This window comes from Vulpes lagopus, chromosome 8 (genome assembly GCF_018345385.1).
Source record: "Vulpes lagopus strain Blue_001 chromosome 8, ASM1834538v1, whole genome shotgun sequence".
Taxonomy (NCBI): domain Eukaryota; kingdom Metazoa; phylum Chordata; class Mammalia; order Carnivora; family Canidae; genus Vulpes; species Vulpes lagopus.
Window position 1 is genome coordinate 123,214,000 of NC_054831.1, and position 17,758 is coordinate 123,231,757.

Sequence of the window (17,758 nt, forward strand, 5' to 3'; positions counted from 1 at the left end):
GGCTGTTGTAATGAGCACTGAGGAGCTAGGGGAGGTACTTATCCCTTCACTAAAGAGACCTTACTCAGCCTACAAAGCCACTCTTTGCCCTTTCAGATGCCTGACTGGAATGTTGCTTCTTATGGATGTGTGTTTTAATCTCTGGCTGTTACCTACTCAACCCTGGAACTGTTATTCTGGACACCTTTTTGAGTGATAAGGCAAAATCTCCTGGGGCCAGGTGTATGGGGGCAGGTAGGATAGAGAAATAAGTAGAAAGTAGAATGATGGTAGGGGTTTTTGTTTTTGAAGTAGGCTCCATGCCCAGTGTGGAGCCCAATGTAGGGCTTGAACTCATGACATGAGATCAAGTTGGATGCCTAACTGAGCCACCCAGGGTGCTACAATGGTAGGTTTTTTTAAACTGTTATTTTATTTTTGTGAGGACTTTACATTTTAAAGTCTTATACTCTATGTTTAAACATCTCCCTAAAAAAAAGCCTGTGCTAAAAAAAAAAAAAAAAAAAAAAAAGCCTGAGCTGCCTAACAATCTAGATGTGATACCACTCTTCTATAAAGTATAAGAGAACTCCTTTGTAAAACTATGAACCCAAATAAATGGCTATTTACAAAGCTGACTCTGATGGTAATTAAAATATTACCGTTTTATTTCTGAAAAAGCAACTTTTTAATAGTTATATGTTGTCATTGCCATAGGTCCCATCTCAACACCTGTGTTCTATTCAAGACGTTATCTACCAAGTGGCAGGTTTCCATGTTGCAGGTGTGCTACCTTATGAGGCTTAAATAGCCTCTGTGGGGCAAGTATGTAGGTTATAAGATGGAATTCCTTAAGAGTTTAGGGTAAAATCCCTACAGAAGAGGACAAGAGGCTCCCTATGGAAGTTTTATATTATCAGGCAGGACTTTATAAGGAAAGAGGGGAAGCCAGGAACCTGTTTATGAAAGTTCACATACCTTAAAATTAACAGAATCCTATACTCATGAGAGATACCAGGTAGTCACAACTCAGAGACAAACAGCACATGCAGCATCTCTCCATATCCTTCATTTAATATCAGGTAGTGCTTCAACCCAAACACACACAGGATACATACCGTAGAGAAAGGGACCTGAGGGCGTCTGAGTCATGCATGGTGTGGTAGGTACAAACCTTGGCCCAATGCAAAAGGGGCGGTCAAGGGCCTGGAAGAAGGATGGTGCTGTTTCTCCTTCCCATTTCTCTTTCCTACTGGGCTTAAAGTCAAGTCCATGGAAGAGAAAGTGTTTTCTATCAGTGGAACCCATGAGGCCCCAGGGCCTGGGAGAGTAGATTTGGTTGTACAGTATTACAAAATATATTTAAGAAAAAAACAGCCCAGGCCTCCCAGCAGCAGCCCAAGTGTCAGCTGGTCCAGAGGTCTGACCTCTACATCTAGGGAGAGGGAAGGGGGAGAGGGTGATTGTTGGGCACTGGTGTCAGTTTATGATGGAGCAGCATAAGATTCTCCCTGCCCTGTCAACACATACATTTATAGCCCCTTACCCCTCAGCCCTGCTCTGCTGCAAGGAAGCTGCTGAGAGTGACAGCTGGGCACAGAGTGTCCGTGAGACCAGTTATGGAGTCTAATGCAGTGAAGTAAGCCATTCATTTAGGACCTATTTTCACATAGAGGCAAGGAAAAACCAAACTTCTGTCTCACCATTTAGACTGAGACATTCCAACTATACATTTACCTGTAACAAGAGTCTTGGTGCAAAACAGGCCTTAGCTTTTGCTAAGGTTTGAAGCAAAGGAAGCGTGATCCAACTCTTCTCTTTCAGTCCAAGCTCCAGCTTTCAGTAAGACTGTTGCAAAAGATTTCTAACTGAGAGGCAGCCAGGTCTCTGGTGAGGAAGGCAGCTATTGAAGGAATTCCAGGAGCATGAGACTGAATTTGCAGAGCTGAGTTGTGTCAGTTTCCTTTTCTACTAATATCTTCTTCCTTCAGAGCAAACTTCCTCCTTAGGACCTCAGAGATAAGGACAGCAGGGTCTTCCTCTTTCAATAAACTCCTGTTCCTAGAGACAAAATAAAATATTAAATACCTGCTCTGTCTTTGGTAGTGTTTTGTGTCTTTGAATACACTATCTCATTTAATTCTCACAATTATAAAGTCAGTGCTATTACCACCTCTTTTTCAGATGAGGAAACTGAAACAGAAGGGTTCTATAATTTGCCAAAGTCACTAGGGTACTCAGCCAGTTAAGTAGCAAATCCAGAGTCCAAAACAAGTTAGCTAGTTTCTTAACTAGAATGCTTTACTATTTCCTGAAATGGCAATAAAATGTGGGCAAAGGAAAAGACTATCAACCTGTTAGAGCTGGCCTCTGGTGGCTAAGCTTCTGCTCCCACATTTTGGTGTGCTGTCTTTTCTGAGCATTTCCCCAGGTCACCAGGGGAAGTAACTGCGGACATGGCTATTCTGACCTTTGTTATTACTGGAGAAAAGGCATGTTGAGGATTTCCTACAACCCTGTTTGTTTGCTCAGGGGAATTCTGTGATGTTTTTAATTAGAAAAAACACAACATTTTACCCTCTTAACAAATTTCTAAGTGTATAATTATTGTCAACAATAGGTACAATCTTTTTTTTTTTTTTTTTAATGAATTTTTTTTTTAATCTTTTGACACCCTTCACCTATTTCTCCCATCCCCACCCCCAGCCTCTGGCAAGCACCAATCTGTTCCTTGTATCTACACACTTGGTTTTTTGTTTTAAATTTAGATTCACATATAAGTGTTCTTACAGTTTTCGTTCTCTGGTTTATTTCACTTAGCATAATGCCCTTGAGACATTATACTGTTCAAATAGCAAGTTTTTGTTTTTGTTTTTTTTAAGAGATGGAGGAGGGACAGAGGGAAAGAGATTCTTTAGGCAGGTTTCATGCTCAGCACAGGGCTCATCTCATAACCCTGAGATTATGACCTGGGCCAAAATCAAGTGTTGGGATGCTTAATCCACTGAGGCACCCAGGTGCCACACCCCACTCTGCCTGTTTTTAGAGGTGGGGGGAGAGGCAAGTAGCAAGATTTCAGTCTTTATGGCTGAATAATGTTCCATTCTGTATATACACCACAGTTACTTTATCCATTCATCCACTGGACACTTAGTTCTTTCCATATTTTAGCTATTACAAATAATGCTGCAGTTGAATATGGGGTGTGTATGTCCTCTCAAGTTAATGTTTTTGTTTTCAGATCTTAAGCAGGTTTCATACCTAATCTCAAAACCCTGAGTTCATGACTTGAGCTGAAATCAAGAGTCAGACGCTTAACCGAGTCACCCAGGAGGTACCCCTCTTCAATGCATTTTGAATTAATTTTTGCATATGGTGTAAGGTAGTGGTTGAGTTTCATTCATTTGTATGTGACTGTCCAGTTTTCCCAGCATCATTTGTGGAAGAGGCTGTCTTTTCCCTACTGTATGTTCCTGGGTCCTTTATTATAAACTAACTATATATGTGTGGGTTTATTTCTGGGCTCTGTTTTGCTCCATTGATTTGTTTTTATGCCAATACCATAGTTTTAATTATTATAGTTTTGTAACAGTTTGAAACCAGCAAGTGTGATGTCTTCAGTTTTGTTCTTCTTTCTCAGGATTGCTTTGGTTATTTGTGGTCTTTGGGATACCATACAAATTTTAAGGTTCTTTTAGTTCTGTAAAGAATGCCACTGGACTTTTTTTGATACAATGGCATTGAATCTGTGGATTCCTTTGGGTAGTATGGGTATTTTAACTATTCTTATAATCCATGAACATGGAATATTTGTTTCTTTCCTTGATGTCTTATAGTTTTTAGTATACTTTCACTTCCTTGATTGAATTTAATCCTAGGTATTCTATTCTTTTGATGCAATTTAAATGGGATTGTTGATTTCTGTCATTAGTATATAGAAACACAAAAGATTTTTACTTAAAAAAAATTTGCATCCTGCAGCATTACTGAATTCATTTATTCTATTTTTTTAGTCTTGAGTTTTCTGTATAATAACATGTAATCTGCAGGGCAGCCCCAGTGGCGCAGCGGTTTGGCGCCGCCTGTAGCCTGGGGTGTGATCCTGGAGACCTGGGATCGAGTCCCACATCGGGCTCCCTGCGTGGAGCCTGCTTCTCCCTCTGTCTGTGTCTCTGCCCCTCTCTCTCTGTGTCTATGAATAAAAAAGTAAAATCTTAAAAAAAAAAAAAAAACATGTAATCTGCAAATGTGACAGTTTTACTTCTTCCTTTCCTATTGGGATGCCTTTTCTTTCTCTTTCTTTCTTTTTTTTTGTTTTTTTGGCTAATTGCTGGGGTTAGGACTTCCAATATTATATTAACTAAGTGGAAGTGGGCTTTTCTTGTTCCTGATCTTAGAGGAAAAGTTTTCAGCTTTTACCACTGAGTGTGATATTAGCTGTGGGCTTGTCATATCTGGCCTTTACTTTGTTGAGGTATGCTCTGCTCCTCCTTTACCTGCTTTGTTGAAAGTTTTTATCACAAATGGATGTTGAATTTTGTTGAATGCTAATTTTGTATCTATTGAGATATCTTCTCTATTGAGAAGAACATAGGACTTTTATACTTTGTTTTATTAATGTAGCATCACATGGATTTGCAGATGTTGGACTGTCCTCGCATTCCTTGAATAACCCCCACTTGATCATGGTGTATGATCCTTTTAAGTACTGTTGAATTCAGTTTGCTAATATTTTGTTGAGGATTTTTGCATGTATGTTCATCAGGGATATTGGCCTATAATTTCATTTTCTTCTGGTGTCTTTGTATGGTTTTGGTGTAAGGATAATACTGGCCTTGTAAAATGAGTTTTGAAAGAGCCCCCTCTTTTTTTTTTTCAAAGAGTTTGAGGAATAGTGGTATTCTTTTTTTTTTTTTTTTAAATTTTTATTTATTTATGATAGTCACAGAGAGAGACAGAGAGAGAAGCAGGCTCCATGCACCGGGACCCCGACGTGGGATTCGATCCCTGGTCTCCAGGATCGCGCCCTGGGCCAAAGGCAAGCGCCAAACCGCTGCGCCACCCAGGGATCCCCGGAATAGTGGTATTCTTTTGGAAGTGTTTGAGAAGCACTGGCATTCTTTTAACAAATGTTGGGTAGAATTCACCCAATGAAGCCATATATCTGGTCCTGGATTTTTGTTTATTGGAAGACTTTTGATTATTGATTTAATCTTTTTTTTTTATTGATTTAATCTTACTAGTAACTGGTCTGTTCAGATTTTCTATTTCCTTATGATTCAGTCTTGGTAGATTGTTTCTAGGAATTTGTCCATTTCTTTTAGGTTGTCCCATTTGTTGGTGTATAATTTTTAAAAAAAGTTTTTATAGTAGTATCTTACTCTTTGATTTGTGGTACTAATTGTCATCTATTTCATTTTTGAGTCCTCTTTTTTTGGTGATTCTAGCTAGAGGTTTGTCAATTTTATCTTTTCATCTCTTTCATCCTTTTTATTGCTTTTCGGTCTTTATTTCATTTATTTCTGCTTGAATCTTTATTTCCTTCTAACTTTGGGTTTCAGTACTCTTTTTCTAGTTCCTTAAGGTGTTAAGTTGTGTTACTTGGGAATTTTGCTTCTTGAAACCAGCACTTACTGCCATGAACTTCCCTGTTAGAACTGCTTTTCTTGCATCTCAAAAATTTTGGTATATTTCCATTTGGATTGTGTCAAGGTATTTATCTTTCTTTGGTTTCTGCTTTGATCGCCCTCCCCAGGTTGTTCAGTAGATGTTGTTTAATCTCCACATATTTGTGAATTTTCTGGTTTTGTGTAACTGATTTGTAGTTTCATATCATTGTAGTTGGAAAAGATGCCTGATATCTTTCAGTCCTCTTAAATTTATTCACACTTATTTTGTGGATTACCATATGATCTATCCTGTTAAAGTTCCATGTGCACTTGAGAATGTATATTCTCTTGGTTTTGGAAGAAATGTTCTGTATATATCTGTTAAATCTAGCCGGTGTTTCCTTTTCTATCTGGATGATCCATTGATACAAGTGCTGTATTAAAGTCACGTCTTTTTATTTTTTTTTTTTTTTTATTTACTTATGATAGTCACAGAGAGAGAGAGAGAGAGAGGCAGAGACATAGGCAGAGGGAGAAGCAGGCTCCATGCACCGGGAGCCTGATGTGGGATTCGATCCCGGGTCTCCAGGATCGCGCCCTGGGCCAAAGACAAGCGCCAAACCGCTGCGCCACCCAGGGATCCCCTAAAGTCACGTCTTATATGGCTTTTCTCCCTTTATGTCTGTTAATATTTGCTTTATATATTCCTAGGTGTTTACAAATGTTACATGCTCTTGTTGGATTGACCCGTTTATCATTATATAATGCTCTTTGTCTTGTTATAATCATTGTTTTTTTTTTTGTTGTTATTTTTGTTATAATCATTGTTAATTGAAGTTAACTTTTTTCTGATATAAGTATAGCTACCCCAACTTTCTTTTGGTTTCTTTTTTTTTTTTTTTTTTATTTATGATAGTCACAGAGAGAGAGAGAGGCAGAGACACAGGCGGAGGGAGAAGCAGGCTCCATGCACCGGGAGCCTGCATGATGTGGGATTCGATCCCGGGTCTCCAGGATCGTGCCCTGGGCCAAAGGCAGGCGCCAAACCGCTGCGCCACCCAGGGACCCCCTGGTTTCTATTTATATGGAATATTCTTTCTATCCCTTTGCATTGTTTGTGTTCTTACATCTAAGGGAGTCTCTTATAGGCAGCATATAGGTTTTGTTTTTTAATTCATTTAGCCACTCTTTTGGAGTATTTAGTCCATTTACATTTAAAGTAGAATTATGGATAAGTATATACTTATTGCCATTTTGTTAATTGTTTTCTGGCTATTTCTGTAGTTCTCTGTTCCTTTCTTACCTTGCTCTCTTCCTTTGTCGTTTGATAATATTCTCTAATGGTATGCTTATATTCCTTTTACTCTTTTGTGTATTTATTAAAGGGTTTTGTTTTGTAGTTAAGTTTAGGCTTAAGTTGATAAAATTGTTGCCAACTTGTTTCATCACATTGAAAAGCTCATTATTTTTATCCCACCCATGTTTTTGATGTCACATTTTACATCTTTTTATCTTGTGTATCCCGTAATTATTGTAATCAGTTATTTTTACTAGTTTTGCCTTTTTAACCATAATAAGTGATGAATCCACTATTTTTATTAATATTTACCTTTCCAGTGAGATTTACTCTTTGATAGGTGTTCCTATTACTGGCTAACGCTCTTTTCAGCTTAAAGAGGTCATTTTAACATTTCTTGTAAGACTAATTTAGTGGTGATAAACTCCTGGCTTTTGCTTGTCTGGAAAACTCTTTAACTGAATAACTTTGGTTGGAAGGGATCTGGATTCCTTCCCCACACTAGGGACGTCTTCAGCCATTCTATTTTTCTCTTAAAATATTTTATTTATTGGGAGACAGAGCCTACACACAAGTGGGGGGAAGGGCAGAGGGAGAAGCAGGTTCTCTGCTGTGCAGGGAGCCTGACACAGGGCCCAGTTCTATTGTGACCTGAGCCATAGGCAGACACTTAACTGGTTGAATCACCCAGGTTTGCCCCTCAGCCATTCTATTTTCAAATTAGATTTCTGTACCTTTCTTTCTCTTCTGGGAGCCCTATAATGAGAACATTATAGTCCGTTTGATCTTGTCCTATAAGTTCCTTAAGCTATCTTTATGGGGTTTTTTCCTCATTCTTTTTTCTCCTTGGTGCTCTGATTGGGGGAATTCTACTGCCTTGTCTTTGAGTTCACTTATCCCTTCTGTTTCATCTAGTTTGCCCTGAACCCCTCTAGTGTATTTTTCAGTTCAGTTACTGTGTTCATCAGCTCTGTGACTTCTTCAGTGTATTTTCCATCTTTTTGTTGAAGTTTTTTGTGCATCTGTTCTCCCCAGTTTGGTGAGCATTTTTATGACCATTACTTTGAACTCTTTATTGGGCAGATTACTTATCTCTGTTAAGATTTTTTCCCTAAGGTTTTTATAAGAGATCTAGAATTCATAGTAAAATGTTCACATCACAGGGGAGCCATGGGAATAAAACCAACTCTAGATTGGGGTGGGTTTGAGTTACCTAATACATCATAAAAGATGTCCTACATAGCTGGAAATTAGGTGCCTTACTTACATACATTCTTACTGGTAGACATAAGATCAATCTGTCACATTTCTGAATCCTTGCTAATGGGGCTACTTTCTCATTTTTTCATTAAGAAAGGAGAAAAAATCCCCAGACACAAAGGTCCACACCTTGGGGGTTCTGCTTTAGTAAGCTTAAAGTGTATTTATAACAAAGTTTAGCAATTCTGATGGACAGCCAGGGTTACAGTCTTAAATGCCTGAATTTGCAGTGTTTTGCATAAGGGACCACTGTACCTTAAAGCAGAAACTATAAAATTTTCCATCAAAAAAAAAAGTCTACCAGTTTGAGATACTAAAATAATTATTATGCAACCTCATTTTGCAGGGTGCGGGATGGGCATGGGGATACTTGTCACCAGTAGTATAAGGACTGAAGTGGTAACAGAAGTTTGGATCAGATGAGCCTTCTTGTAAAAGTTAGACAACCTCAACCAAATATAAAATGTTGCTTTCCTCAAACAGGAATCCCAGGTGTTATTAAGCAAGCAAGCTCTGTGAGTGGAGTAATACACAACTACTACGGAGGACTTTACTTTGTAAATTCTTTCTACTAGATCATTGGCCGCAGGTGACTTAAATAGTAAAACAAGTCACCAGAGCTCCTTATCAGATACTTACAGATCTTGGCTCTGTTTCATCCGGTGAAAGTCCTTCAAGATCCCCATCATATCTGCAAAGCTGCTGGCCTTGGACAGAGAGACACAGTCATCCTCTTCAGATGAGCTGCAGGTAGCCTTGTGTTCTGGTTTGCAACATTCAGGGCTGGCAGAACAAAGCAGGGGGACTGATGGAAGCTCAGGGACCTCTACCTCAGTCTCCTCGGTGATGTCACTAATGACAAAGGAAGTTGTAGAGTGGAATGAGGATCCAAAACAAGGTAAGGGAGAAGAGACATTTGAACTTCCTGGAGATAAGAAATCTGGCGTTAATGAAGCCGAAGCTGAAAGAGAAAACAATAGGCATGGGTGGACATTGGGGCTAGAATACAGCAGTAATATCTTCTTTCCACAAGCAGTGTCTATCAAACATTCATTTGCTAGGCCTGATGCCATGACATTCTGGGAAAGCCCAGGATGCCATCTGTGAGCCAGTGGAGGGTTCCTCCACAAATCTAAAGAAGATGCAAGAGCAGCACTGAGCTCTTCCAGTGTTCTGAGAGGGTAGAAAAATCCACCCCATAAAGGCTTAAGCTTCTAAAAGCTCCCATTCTGCAGTGGGCTGTGGAGTGACAGTCCTATTTCTACTAAAGCAACAGTGACGGATGGATCCAATGTGTCCTTTTCTCTAATTGGGCTAGTGCTTTTGACTGCTCCTATCTAACAGAATGGTCCCCCTAGTTTCTCAAATCTTAAGAATTTCCAAAACAAAAGATTTTCAAGTTTCATGCTTGTCTCTTGGATGACAAAAATGTAGCCAATATATAAATGAAAAATTCAAATATAATTCCTCTATAAAGCTGCCATTTGAGGGAATTAAATATATGAAGATTACAAAGAACACTGTAATTTTCATGTGTTCTACCAACAAGTAAGGTTTGGGAGCTAGGACTTTAAGGTAACAAGGAGTCACCTCAAAAAAGTGAGGATGGATGGAAGGAGTAGGATGATAAACCCTGGGCAGCTTGGGAGAGATCCACCTGTTGGTGTTTCATGCACTCACTAGGTCAAGGCAAACTCCCATTTCCAGTGCTTCTGCCTTAACTGCAGACAGACAGGTGGAAGGATGGAGAGGTGGTCTCTGGGAGAACAAGGAAAGGGAAGATAGGGAGATAAGAAAGCTTAAAGAGGTATCTCTCTTAATGGTGGGGAATGCTTATTTCTCACTGAAAAGGGAAGTTGCTTGAGGGCTCATGGAAGATGTGATCTTAAAGACCAATTGAAGAGGGTATTGGTTTTTGTGGCCAAGGGAGGTAATCTGCGGGGGTGAGGTGTCACAGGTTAAGCGAAGATTTTGTTCCTAATCAATCCAGTCAACCCAGAATGGCTGATGGAAACCATCCAAGGCGTATTACAGGTTAGCCAGTCCTCAGAATAGCCTGAGGCCTGGGCCTGTGTCCCCCCTGAACCATGGTCCTTGATTTCCCTACCCTTATCCTGTACCAAAAGCCAGGGGGAAAGGAAGAGTATGCTGAATTCTGGCCCTGATTTAGTGGCTCCTACCTGCATCAGCTGCCACTATTTTAGCAATCTGGCTACGTAAGTGGCTCAGCTCATCTTGCAGCTCCGTGGTACGGCTTAGGGCTGGTAGTGCTGGCTTCTTTAAGGCCAGAAGCCTTTCCTCAGACCCTCGCAGGTTGGGCACTGAGGCATTACGCTGCATGACAATCAGAGGGCTGGGCTTCCAGGTATGCCTCAGGGGCCGGGTGTCACTCCTGGACCAGAAAAAAGACAAGCATGTCAGAGCCAGCCACTACATCCCTTCTAAAATTCCTTCACCCATTTGTACAGGAGTAACATAGCCAGGTTCTGTTCCCATTGACGAGTCCACAGCTTTTGTTCCTGTTGCCCTCGCAGCCCCTCATAAGCACTCTCCCTGGTGCCTGCCACCTCATCTGGAAGAAGCTCTCCCCATTCCCCAGCAGACCAGCTACTGCCTCAGCTACCTGACCCGGGCATATGTCTCCTCTTCATCTGCAGCAATCCAGGCGATGTCAGCCAGAGTAGGGACTGGAGGTACATCCCTCAGACACAGATCAGAGATGTTGGGCAAGGTCTACAGGGAAGCAAAATTCATCAAAAAACATTCTTGACATCATGGGAGGGGCACCTAATCCAGCCCTGGGTATCAATCAGAAAGGCTTCCTAGAGAGGGGAGAAGACAGTTCTTGGATGGAAAAAGGAAAGAGTTTGTGGGATTACAAATAGTTCACATCTGGATGGAGCTGGGTGTCAAGGATGATTTGTTAAAAACTTTGATTCTAAGACCAATAATGAGCCACTAGAAGATTTTAAGTAAGACTCAGATTTTGAAAGATTACTCTGGCTGCTGTGTGGAACATGCATGAGAGAGTGAAGAGACCAGTTGTAAGGCTGTTAATATCCTTCATGCAAAACATGGTGGCCTAGAGCAGGGTTGGGACCTATTTTTATATGTAAAGTTTTATCAGATAGTCACAATCATTTATGTATCATCTGTGGTATTTTTTAAGCTGCAACTGCAGAAATGAGTAATTAAAAGCGTAGTTATGATCCCCACACTAAAATATTTACTATTGGGCTTCTTACTAACATTTACTAACTCCTGGCTGGAGCAAAGAAGTCTTCAGTGGGATTGGGGAGAGTTACCTTTCAACAGAGATGGCCACTAAGCGCATCTTGCTCTCTCCAGCTATGAGAATACAGGTATAAGGACATTAATAAGTTTCTCTTGGCCAGTTATTTACAACACCTCCATAGCTAATTGGGATCTACACTGCTATAGCAACACTGTTTTTTTTTTTTTTTTAGCAACACTGTTTTTTTTTTTTTTTTAGCAACACTGTTTTAAGTGAACTTAGTAATACGAATATTTGAATTTAAATAAAAAGAAATGATATCAAAAGAATAAGAGGATTCCTTAAAATAGCTCCTCAACCCAGATGAACAATAACCAGGGAACAGACAAGGCTGAGTGACTTTATGTTAAATGAAAGATTAGGAGGATTCAATCATGCTATGATTATAAGAAAGTAAAAAAACAAAAAACTAAACCAAAACATTATTTTGCGTCATGACTGTGATTATATGCATTTTCCTTTCTTTTTCACTTTTCATAACTTATTTTTAAATATTTTTGTATGGGTAAATTTAAGTCATCAAGATTCTCTTTATTAAGGGAATTAATTTACAACAGAAATCCAGGGACAAATTCTCAAAAACCCATCTATACATGAGTTAAATCGACCAGGAGTTGAGAGCTCTCTCTTTCAGATAGAGAACCTGAGTCTCACAGGAGCAATATGATGGTCCAAGGTTACGTAAGAAAGGACTTCTACTGACCCAGAAGTTATTGCTAAAATGGCCATTTTGGGGAAGCTTCCATTTGTTTTCCTTTCCAGAGTGCTGCTCCACTATGGACAATTAAATAAATGAACACATATAAAGTATTTAGCACAGTGCCTGACACACAGCATGTGCTCAGTAAAGTTAGCTAGTATTATTAATAGTACTCCTGCATACTCCTGCTCTGTGCTCTTGATCAGTCCCTGCTCAGCAGCACCTGGTCAAAGGACTGAAGAGGCCAAGTGTGGGGACAACATCCATTGAGTCTCTCACACTCCCTAGCTATGCTTCCCTTCCCTTTTTGATGTTTGAGATGGCTAGGACCACATCTTGCCCATGCCCTTTAGGCAATTATGGATAACTGGCAATCTAGGTCACAGGACAGCCACCCCACACTACAACACTTCCAACTCCATCCCTGACTCTAATACCAACTCTGATACCACTTTTGACTCCAGAATGAATTCCTACAACTTCACAACTAAGCCTTTGATACTTCATTTCTGTTTCTACCTGGGTCCATGTCTTTTCAGGCATATATTTGTTTCCACTGTGTAGGCAGAAAGCTGAAGTACTTGTGTCCCAGTTCCCAAACATAAATACCTTAAACATCTAGCCTAGAGCTGGTTCTTAACCATTAGTTCTCGGAGGGAGGTAGCTGGGGCTAATAAATGCTACTTAGCTTTCTACTGCAGAAGAATGGGGCCGGATTCTGATAGACATTCGCCAGGTAAGAATCTGCAGCAGAGTGGGTGCTAAAGGCCCCTAGACACAGAGGTAAGCCTTAAGAAGTCTAGTAAAGGAGTGGCTAGATTTGGCCAGAAAGAAAAGGATCGAAGCAATGGCCTCAGGGAAACATAAAAATAGGCTGCCAAGTGATCCAGTCTTAGGGGTGGTAAGAAAAGTAGAGTTCAACTCAGAGTCACACAGGACTCAAATGTCCCACATGGAGACCTGCCAGGGTTGCAGGCAAAGACCTCAGGGCACAGACACAGCTACTCTGGGAATCTGGCTCAGCAAGAGCCTTTGGCCTACTCTGATAAACTGACTTGCAGGAGTCTGATGAAATCTTAGTCACTTAGAAGTGGCATCAAAGATGCAACCTTATTCATTTATGAACAGATTGAAGTCTGACTGTTGTGGTCATAGTTTTGTGTTCAATCAGGAAGGCACAATGACCAGTATCCACAATATGCACGTAATATATGTTTCCTGACAAAATGAAAAAGTGATCAGGAAAGTAATCAGCCTCAGCAACACCAGGTAGTCTGGGCACAGATGCACAGATGCAGCATCATATTCCCACAGCCTCTGAGCCTCTACACCCTACCCTTCCAGTATACTTACCTCAAAGGATGCCCGGGGACATGGCTTCAGGGGCAGGTTAGTCCCAATTCTTCTCACTACACTGCGAGCAGCCCCATGTGGCTTGTTTTGCCAGATTGGGATGGTCTAAAAGGAGAGAAACAAGAAGTCTCAGAGATGAGTCCAACTACTATTCCATGCTCCCCTCGATCCCTTTAGCAGGGAAACTGAAGTCCCCAATCCCAGGGACAGGGTATGGTGTGGGGGTCCAGTCTCAGTGTGAGTGAGGGCAGGTTCCCCAGTTGCCAACCACTTATGGGGACATCTGCTGCTGCCAACGCATGGTAAATGTTGGGAGGATCCAGTAAAGGCATGAGGAATTAGTTAAGTATAGGAATCATAGAAGTTTCCCACCCTTCCCTCTGCCCAGAAAAGCAGAAACACAATGACTGCTTAACTGCCCCCAAGACTATAGTTGGTTTTGCCTGTTGGGGAGCGAGTGGTGGGGATTATGTGGAAGGGTCATCACAGGGGAAAGGAATAATTAACTGGAGAGTCTCAGAATGTCCTACAGAACTTCAGCAGGCCCAGTACTCAACCCTTCCCCCACCACAGCCTGTGCCCTTACCACATTGGCTTCCATTCCTGACATTTCAACCGGCTCCTGCACTTGAAGGACAAGGCAGCCACAGGGCAGCTCCAGGGGCTTGGGGAGGCTGGAGGCGTGACTCCTTCATATCAGGCCATCTTAATGAACACCAGATTTCTTTTCCTGTGAAACAACCCCCACAGTGGAGACTCAATGGCCACCACTCAAGCGCCACAAAAACCAGGTCCTGCAGAGCCATGACTAACACCAAGGTTTCTTTGATGTTTCACAGAGGAGAAAAACAGCCCAAGAGGCTGTCCTCACCCAGCAATGGCTCCAAATTCAGACCCTTGAAGGTTCTGTTCCAGACCTGTGGCATGAGCTTGGCAAACTATGGGAGCTTCCTGATTCCTTAGGTTTCCTGAGGCATTACTTGTAGAGATGTAAATAGAACTCTCTTGGTAGTCTAAAAGCCAAATTGTTGGTACCATTTGAATCTAGCATTCATTGTTGAAGATGGGGTGTGAAAGCCCAGCATATGCCACCCAGCCTAGCACTACTGGGTCCTGGCAAAGGGGAAATGTAAAGTAGACAATAGGAGAATAAACAGCCAGTTCTTGTCAGTCTCACTCTACTGGGCTACAGGGAAAAGAGCCAGAAAATTTTATCCTGCTTAGCCGGCTACTGCTCTTATAGCCTTAAGCAAGTCCCATAACTTTTCTGAATGTTGGTTTTTCTATATGTAAAAAGAGGACAAGAGCTCCCTTCCTAGATTACCTTAAGGATTAGCTTAAGGATCATTCAGTGAAATAGAGGATTTTAAAGTGCTTAATGAACTCCTGATTGGATTCTTCACAGCTGCTCTCGTCTGGTGAGCAGATGCAATCAATGAACTCATTCTCTTGTTCATCAAATGTAACAATACCTACTCTGTGCCAGGCCCTGAGCTGGGTACTGCAGGGGCTATGGAAGGATGCTCTCAAGGAACTCACAATATGGAAGAGAAATAGGACTTGAATACATAATTCTAGTAAAGACTGAATATCATTGTTAAGAAAGGAACACCTAAGCAGGTGGCCAGGTGGGTACAGGCCCCTGACCCCAAGGCCTCATGGCGAGTTTAAAGGGGGTAGGAAAGGATGGAAAACAGCAACAATAGCACAGGTCCCAGACGGGAAGTGAGAGGGGTGTAAAGAGGAAGAGAGAAAGGTAAACTGAGGCTCAAGTCATAAGGGCTGGGAATGCTCAGCTGAGAAGTCACTGGGGAGCCAAGGGCAGATTCTGAACGGGATGGACTGAAAACTCCTGCAGGATTTCTCTCTCACCTGAGGGAGAGCAGTTATCACTCACTTCCCGATACAAAGGAAAAGAAGCTGGAGAGAGGAAGTGTCTAAGGTCACTAGTGGTCATGCTAGTAGAAAGCACTTCAAGTCTGGTTTAAATTGTGCTGCCGTCTGCGTGGGCTCAACTCCCTGCAGTTCAAGGCTTTTATCGAAGTCCCTCTGTGTGCCAGGCTCTGGGCTGAATGTCGGTGCCGCCACAAGCTCCACAGAACTTGTTTCTCACTCTGGACACTACAGCCACTTCCTCTCCAGACTTCCCCCCAAAGACTCAATTAGGCCTAACAACAGCCAGAGCCGTCTTTCTAGGACACACTGCTCCTGTGTTTAACACCCCCACGGCTCGCTGCAGCCCACAGGGTACCATCTAGACCGGGAATGGCCTGCAGGGCTCTCCACAATCAGCCCCACCTCACCAGACCAAACTCCAAGGCCCCCCGCACCGCTGGACAGCGCACCTCCCGGCTCCCCGGGCCCTTCAGCCCTTCAGCCGAGCGGACCGCCTCTCCGCCCCCATCCACACTATCCTCTCTGCCTGAAACACCAGCACCTTCTTCACAAGCTCATCACCTCTGCATTCCGACAGTCAGGTCCTTACCGCCCCCTCTCCCCCAGCGCCCCACGTTTCCTTCTGAGCCCTCACAATAGTAACCAGAACCCCGTATCTGCTGCCTGTCGCAGGGCAAAGGCTTCCCAAGGCAGCACAGTGCTTGCCTGGTCCCCGGAGCGCGAACCAACGAGAACTCCGGTTGGGCCTTCACCCCCCTCCCCGCCCCAAGGGTCCTGGGCTAGAAGACTTCCCCCAGTGCGCTGGTAATGCAGGCTGGTGCTCATCAGCCCTGCGCTCCCACGACGCCCCTTTCCAGACCGCCGTCATGGCCTGTGCACACACGCTCTCCCGCAGGAGACTCGGGGCTCCTCCAGAGCAGGGCCTGCGCTCATCCCTCCGGGGCCAGGCGCCCCGTCGAGGCCGCGGCGCTCGGTGGAACTTGGCGAGCGACAGCCTGCGTGGGCCGCGAGCGGCCGCACTGGGGGAGCCGCTGCGGGGACCTTGTCCGGGACACGCCTCCCCTCCCCCGGAACGGCCCGACCCCACGGGGCCAAGGTCGGCCAAGTCCTCGCCGCCGCCACCGGCGGCCCTCGGACCCGCAGGCCCGGGCGCTGGTCCCAGAAGGAGCGAGGCGGCCGAAGTGGCCCGGCGGGCCGCGGAGTGCAGCGGCAACGAGAAGCCTCCGCTGTCGCGCGGCCACCGAGGCCGGGAACTCCGGCGAGCAGCTACCCCCCGGGCACCGAGTCCTCCCACCCTCAGCCAAGCGAGGCGGACAACACCGGCTCCCGCGAGAACTGGCGCGGGAAGAGGAGCCGCGAGCTCCGCACAGCGCCTTGCGCTAGGCCGCGTCGACAGTCGGGCGGGCAGACCGCGCTCCCGCCTCCGAAGCGGCACTCGGACCTAGTCTCACCTCGGACTCCGGCTCCGGGACTCACCTCACGGCCCCTCCTACCGCAGCGGGCAGCCCAGCCTCAACCGCCCTCACTTCCGCCGACCCGCCCCCGGAAGCGATCCTTGGCGGCTGCGCACAGGGCAGTGGCCCCGCGCGCCCTCGGGAGGCGGCCTCGGTCGGGGCGGGCGGCCTCACGGGCGGACCCGAGGAGGGGCCACGCCCACCCGCGGCCACGCCCGCGCTGGCCCGGCCTCTGGGAAAAGTTGACGGCGCTTGGAGATCCCGCGGCCGTCTGGGGCGCGTCGCCGCGGGTCTGCGCCTCGTTGCCGCTCTCCTTGGGTAGTCCTGATCCCACCTCTAGCGCCCGTTCGACCACGTCGCCCGCGCCCCAAATGGTGTGGCGTCTGCTGTCCCCTTGAGAGCGGCCCCCCTGGCGTTCCAGGCCCCCGGACCGACCCCTGGCCTTGCCTCATCTCGCCCGCTCCGCTTCTCACACTTCATGCTTCCCAGCCAAGACCTCCACCGCCTCCTGTCCACCTTTCTCCTCGGATCCTACCTTTGTAGCTGTCTTCTGCGTATCCCACACGCACAGGGCAGATTCGGTGAGACAGGCTGGCAGGCAAGAGCCCGGGGGCATTGGGAAAGGGACCCGCTTTCCTTCCGGACGCCCCTCACCGCTCCCTCTTCTTGCTTAAGCCCTCACGCCCCGGTGCTCGGTGCTCGTCCTGGTCTCCAAACATCCAGGCCTGGGTCACGTGCCCTCCTCTGACCTCAGCAAACAGCCGTGCCTGCTCCCAGGCTGCGGTTCTTCGGTCTCAAAGCCTGCAAGTCCTCGCGGCCAGGGACAGGCTGTTCTCGGGGGACAGGTGTGGGCAGTCACACAGGGCCTCTTGCTTGAATGCTCTACTGTTGCCCTCTTGAAACTATATTATTATT

At 44.6% G+C, this 17,758-nt stretch overlaps 2 protein-coding genes across 4 annotated transcripts; one reads left to right on the forward strand and one right to left on the reverse strand.

Moving 5' to 3' along the window:
• Positions 1 to 1,035: 1,035 nt before the first annotated feature.
• Positions 1,036 to 17,556, reverse strand: MTFR1L (mitochondrial fission regulator 1 like). Of its 3 annotated transcripts, none has more exons than XM_041766306.1 (7): positions 17,379 to 17,556; positions 14,080 to 14,223; positions 13,494 to 13,598; positions 10,769 to 10,878; positions 10,326 to 10,537; positions 8,785 to 9,106; positions 1,036 to 2,040 (listed from the first exon to the last, which is right to left on the reverse strand). In XM_041766306.1, the coding sequence occupies exons 2-7, from the start codon at positions 14,101 to 14,103 to the stop codon at positions 1,935 to 1,937; spliced, it is 879 nt and encodes a 292-aa protein (XP_041622240.1). In that variant the 5' UTR covers positions 14,104 to 14,223; positions 17,379 to 17,556; the 3' UTR covers positions 1,036 to 1,934. The 3 variants fall into 3 exon arrangements, with proteins under 3 accessions (XP_041622240.1, XP_041622239.1, XP_041622238.1); XM_041766305.1 differs by lacking the exon at positions 17,379 to 17,556 and adding an exon at positions 16,866 to 17,018; XM_041766304.1 differs by lacking the exon at positions 17,379 to 17,556 and adding an exon at positions 16,841 to 16,946.
• On the forward strand, positions 14,109 to 16,834 carry LOC121497137 (atherin-like). Its single transcript, XM_041766307.1, has 2 exons — positions 14,109 to 14,223; positions 16,182 to 16,834. The coding sequence occupies exon 2, from the start codon at positions 16,256 to 16,258 to the stop codon at positions 16,832 to 16,834; it is 579 nt and encodes a 192-aa protein (XP_041622241.1). The 5' UTR covers positions 14,109 to 14,223; positions 16,182 to 16,255.
• Positions 17,557 to 17,758: the final 202 nt, after the last annotated feature.